Source organism: Triticum dicoccoides, chromosome 5B (genome assembly GCF_002162155.2).
Source record: "Triticum dicoccoides isolate Atlit2015 ecotype Zavitan chromosome 5B, WEW_v2.0, whole genome shotgun sequence".
NCBI classification, from domain to species: domain Eukaryota; kingdom Viridiplantae; phylum Streptophyta; class Magnoliopsida; order Poales; family Poaceae; genus Triticum; species Triticum dicoccoides.
In genome coordinates, this window is record NC_041389.1 from 224,183,489 (window position 1) to 224,189,038 (window position 5,550).

The 5,550-nt window shown below is 52.1% G+C and overlaps 2 protein-coding genes across 2 annotated transcripts in view; one reads left to right on the forward strand and one right to left on the reverse strand.

The window, feature by feature from the left end:
• Nucleotides 1-5,013, forward strand: part of LOC119308143 (aldehyde dehydrogenase family 3 member H1-like) — a 13,725-nt gene extending 8,712 nt beyond the window's left edge. The window contains exon 11 of the mRNA XM_037584263.1: nt 4,877-5,013. The gene's annotated coding sequence lies outside the window, so the exon portion shown is untranslated. The remainder of the gene's footprint in view (nt 1-4,876) is intronic.
• LOC119308144 (probable L-ascorbate peroxidase 6, chloroplastic/mitochondrial) overlaps nt 1-5,550 on the reverse strand; it is a 10,153-nt gene that overhangs the window by 1,857 nt on the left and 2,746 nt on the right. Inside the window, exons 6-7 of the mRNA XM_037584264.1 lie at nt 5,033-5,100; nt 4,860-4,946 (exon numbers count right to left, since the gene is read on the reverse strand). Of these exons, the coding sequence (XP_037440161.1) occupies nt 4,860-4,946; nt 5,033-5,100 (155 nt within the window). The remainder of the gene's footprint in view (nt 1-4,859; nt 4,947-5,032; nt 5,101-5,550) is intronic.

The following is a 5,550-nucleotide window of genomic DNA, read 5'->3' on the forward strand; positions in this document are numbered from 1 at the left end:
TGAAAAGAAGGGTAGCTCTCCTGAAAGTGGTGCAAGTCTTCCCATGAAGCCGACGATGGTGGCATGTCTTTCCACTGGACTAGGACCTGGCGAACGCCGCGACAGAGACGAACCTTGAGGGCACGGTCTGGTGTGGGCACGACGGCCCCGTGCCTCGTTGCTGGGAGCGGAGGAGGCCGCGCTGGTGGCGAGCCAACAAATTTCTTCAGAAGTCCAACATGAAACACATCATGGAGCGGAGCATCTATAGGCAATTCCAGACGAGCGGCCACTGGATTGATCATCTCCACGATTTTATAAGGTCCAAAGTAGCGCGGACGCAGCTTACCCTTAGCGCCTGCATCTAATGAAGCCGCCGTCCGATGGTGCAACCTGAGCCAAACCCATTCACCGGAACAAAATGTTACCGCCCGATGTCCACGGTCATACGCTGTCTTGGCCACTTGTTGGGCCTGCTCCAACCGACGACGAACGTCGGCGAGGAACTCATCCCGAGCTTCCATCTGCTGTGCCACTGCTGCAATCCTGATGTCGGTCGTTTCATAGGACCGAATGGATGGTGGATCCCTGCCGTAAACAACTCGAAATGGTGTATCTCCCAGGGCTGAGTGATAAGAAGTGTTGTAAATATACTCGGCCCAAGGAAGCCAGCGAACCCACTCACGAGGGCGATCTCCAGTCAAGCACCTGAGGTACATGGCAATGATTTTATTGACTGCTTCGGACTGGCCATCAGTCTGCGGATGGAAGGCAGAACTCATGTGGAGCTTGGAGCCAGCTGCACGAAATAGGGCCTGCCAAAACGCAGAGGTGAACACTGGGTTCCGGTCGGAGACGATGGATGCCGGAATGCCGTGCAATCGCACAATTTCTGCGAAGAACACACGCGCCACTGTTTCTGCTGTGTATGGGTGCCCAAGAACGAAGAAATGGGCGTATTTGGAGAATCGATCCACCACCGTAAGTATCACACTCTTGCCACCGACCTTGGGTAGGCCTTCGATGAAGTCAAGGCTGATGTCTGCCCAAACAGCCGTTGGAACTGGTAAGGGCTGCAGGAGGCCAGCTGGATGGAGATGTTCTGTCTTGTTGCGTTGGCAGACACGACACTCGCGGATGTGCTCCTGTACAATCTTGCGGGCGTTAGGAACCTGAAAATCGCGGCGCAAGCGATGAAGGGTCTTCTGAATCCCTTCATGTCCTTCTTCATGGAGCGCTGTGATGATCGTCGGAAGGAAGGGAGACGTGTTGGGTAGGAATACGCGGGCTGGAACGTGACCAGACCGTCCACCACTGCCCATTGTGCCCCCAATTCGCCACCTTCAACTCGGGAGCGCAACGAGCGCATCTCCTCATCAGTGGCTGCCCATGCCTTAAACTCTGCGAGGATCGTGAATGTGGGTGCAGACACCGTGAAGATAGCAGCATCCTCTGTGTCGCGACGGGAGAGCGCGTCTGCCACCACATTTGTGTGCCCTGGCTTGTACTGCACTGAAAAATCAAACCCAAGTAACTTGCTTACCCAGTGCGTTTGGGGGATTGTTGCCAAGCGTTGATCAAGGAGATACTTCAGCGGCTGGTGGTCCGTTCTGACAATGAACTGTGTAAGGCCTCCAATGGCGGACTGCTTGGGATAGCCCGATCAGTTCTCGTTCATATGCTGCGAGAGAACGGTGGCAGGGAGCCATGGCCTGACTGAAAAATGCAATTGGTCCAGCACCCTGATGAAGCACCGCACCAATGCCAACGCCTGACGCGTCGCACTCCACCACAAACGGCAACGAGAAATCTGGTAGAGCCAAGACCGGAGCTGTGGTGAGCGCTTGCTGCAGCTCTTTGAATGCTGTCTCGGCCAACGGTGACCAGCCAAACCCGTCCTTTTTCAGCAAGCGAGTGAGGGGCTCCGCTATGACACCAAAGTTCTCAATGAAGCGCCTGTAGTAGCCTGCAAGACCGAGGAAACTACGCAGTGCCCGCACCGACCGGGGAAGTGGCCCATCCAGAATTGCCTGCACCTTACTTTGATCCATGGCGACACCTTCACCCGAGACCACATGACCAAGATAAGCCACAGATGTTTCGCCAAAAGAGCACTTCGATTTCTTAAGAAACAGAGTGTGTTTCCGCAACACCGATAGGACAGCACGGACGTGGCGAAGATGCTCAGCCCAAGAATTGCTATAAATGAGGATATCGTCGAAGAATACCAAGACAAATTGGCCCAGAAACGGTCGCAGCACATCATTCATCAACGCTTGAAAAGTCGCAGGAGCATTTGTGAGGCCGAATGGCATTACCAAAAATTCATAGAGGTCTTCATGAGTGCGGAAAGCAGTCTTTTCAACATCGGCGGGATGCATGCGGACTTGATGATACCCTGAGCGAAGGTCCAACTTGGAGAAGAAGCGTGCGCCATGCAGCTCGTCCAGCAGCTCCTCGACGACAGGAATAGGAAACTTATCTTTGATGGTGCGGTCATTCAGAGCCCGATAGTCAACACAAAGGCGCCACGAACCATCAGCCTTTTTGACAAGTAGGACTGGAGCTGAAAAGGGCGACGTGCTACGTCGAATGATGCCCTGGGCTTCCATGGTACGGCATTGGGACTCCAACTCGTCCTTCTGTGTCTGTGGGTAGCGATACGGCCGCACCGCAATCAGTGGAGTTCATGGAAGGAGATGAATGTGGTGGTCACGCGATCGTGGCGGGGGCAGACTGGTGGGGGCAGCAAAGATGTCGTCGAAATCGGCCAAGAGAGCCTCGAGAAGGTCGGGGCCCGAGGATGCCCGCAGCTGCTTGCCGCTGGAACCTGCGATGCAGCGCCAAGTAACAGTAGAATTCACGTGCCAGAATGTCATGGACAGGCGGCTGAAGTCCCAAAGGATCGGCCCCCATGTTGCGAGCCACTCGGTGCCAAGCACCACATCATAGCCGTCGAGGGGTAGCGCGTAAAAATCAGCTCCAAAAGTCTCGGTAGTGATGGAAAAAGGTGCGCGCCGAAACACCAGTGCAGGGAACCCGGTCGCCATTAGCCACCATAACGTGCAAGCCCTCCTTTGGCTGGAACGGCAGTTGGACGCGCTCTGCAGCTGCGGTGGACACGAAATTGTGGGTGGAGCCCGTGTCCAATAATGCGCGCAGAGAGGCTCCGCCAAGGAGGATCAGAACCTGCATCGTGTCGGAGGACGCGACACCGGCGATTGCATTCAGGGAGATCTTGGGGTCATCCACCCCGTTTTCGGTGTCCGTGCCATCATCCACCTCTGCTATCTCCAGATGGAACAGACGCTTAAAGACACGATTGTGCCCCCGTACATACTTGTCGTCACAGTTAAAGCACTGCCCATTGCGACGGCGCTCATCAATTTCTTCCGGTGTCAAACGACGAACCGTGCGCCCAGCTACTGTTACTAGACCAGGTGGATTGGGCTGGCCGGCCAGCGCCTGAGTTGGTGGTGCTGGAGGAGTTCCTACCGCAGGAGGGGGTAGGAGGCCACTCTGAGCCGGAGCACGATAGGACCGGGATGGTGGCGCCGATGGCGCGGCCGTCACGGCAACAGCATGTTCCCGACGCTCAAAGGAGCGTGCCAAACTCATAGCGATCTCCAGGGATTGCGGTCCCTGAAGCTGGACATCGATGGAGAGGGGTTCTTGCAAGCCAGCCGTGAAGAGTTGGACCTGTTGACTCTCGGTCAGTGGGCCTGCGCGGGTAAGTAGCGAGAGGAAGCGCTCTTGGTAATCTGCAACAGAACCGGTGCGCTGGCAAGCTGCTAGCTCGCCCAAGGGACAAGCACGTAGCGGTGGTCCAAACCGGAGGTCCAGCAGTTCAGAGAAGCGTCGCCAAGATGGCGTGCCCTCATCGTGCTCAAGGCGCATATACCACTGTTGCGCGATGCCCTGAAGGTGAAAGGCGGCGAGCCATACACGCTCTTCATCCATGGTGCGCTGTCCACGAAAGTAGTGCTCACATCTGTTGAGGAAGGGCAGAGGGTCTGCCGTGCCGTCGAACGATGGAAAATCCAACTTGTGGAAGCGGGTGTTCCCCATCGGTCCGTCTTTGCGTTGTTGGAGGATCTCGGGTGCTTGCGTGTGGAGAATCATCTGCTTTTGGCCGGTCTCGATGCGACCCAAACGCTCCTCCAAGGCATCAAGTCGCTCGAACTTTTGCAGGAGCTCGATCATGAGTGCCTTGGTTTCCTGATCATCCTTGGAGCCACTAGATTCAGACTTGGACTTGTCGTCCACCATGAGCACTGGAACGCCTGGACGTCTGATACCAGATGTTATGGCGTAGGTTAGCTGAAGGTAATGACGACAGAGGGGCAAGGTCTTAGCCTAGCCTGCTCCACGCTTGACAGAGGAATAGAGGGAATAGATTGGTATTGATTACTTGATTCCTCAATTACATGGTCGTCCTATATATAAATATCTAGACCTGATGGCGTTTGCCCCTTATTCAAGCTACTAGCTAGAGTCCCTAACAAACTCAATCTCTCGTTTTGTAGACCAAACCGACGCTCCTAACAAACTTTGCTGTAATCTATCAGGACTCTGTTGTTGCCAAGTCCTTCTTTCTCTTCTCATAGTGATGGCCCCACATAACATTTTATTGAATAATCTATTAAATATCTCATATACAATTTTACTGTATTGCGATTTCTAAGTTGCCTGGGCTGTTACTATATCTAAATCTATTTCGTAATGGACGGAAATAGTTACCCCACATGATTGGATTTATAGTTATTACTTCTATTACTGTGTAGCAGCGCATGGGTCACTCAGCTAGTACCATGAATATGTTTCAATAGATAAGGCATCTTTAAATTGGAAACAATGAGCTCCGGCTGTAATTTACGCACAGTGTATTTTGTTTCAGGTTTACCCCAGCCGCTGCGCTCTGGTCTTGATCGTCCAAGTGTGTGTGCTCCTGACAATGCAACAATTTCCTACAGATCACAAAAAAGATAAGACAAGCAACTCCAGAAGTATACTGTATTGAAGAGTTAAAAGTGACACAGCAGTATCCGAGTACCTTGTCATTCAGGCCCATTCTGTAGAATACTTCTCGCAAATGTTCAGCAGGTGAAGGCGGACCAGCAGCTGAAAGGGTGGCAAAAAATATGTGAGACCATTAGCATGCATCAAAAAGATACAAGTTTAGTTCATATTTTGATTCCTAAATGTCAACCTAAATTACATCACAGAGGAAACATGATTTAGCACTGGTAGAACTGAAAAACCAAACATGAGAAAATGTTGCATTACTTGAGAAGGGAACTGGCTGTAAAAGAAAAGTTGCTTTCTTACAAAAGACAGCACGGTCATGATTCGATCTTGCAAAGGCGATGCAACTTTTCACTATCATGGTACAGCGCGGTCATAATTTGATCTTGCACAGTGTGATGCAACTTTGGAGATAATACAAGGAAATTAACAGTCTCTTATTGGAATGACAAAGGGATATTGTAAGAAAACAAAATCATGATTGTTGAAAACTTGAAAGGCCCTACCATTAGAAGTTAGTCGTGTGGAATCAATATGCTGGTTAGA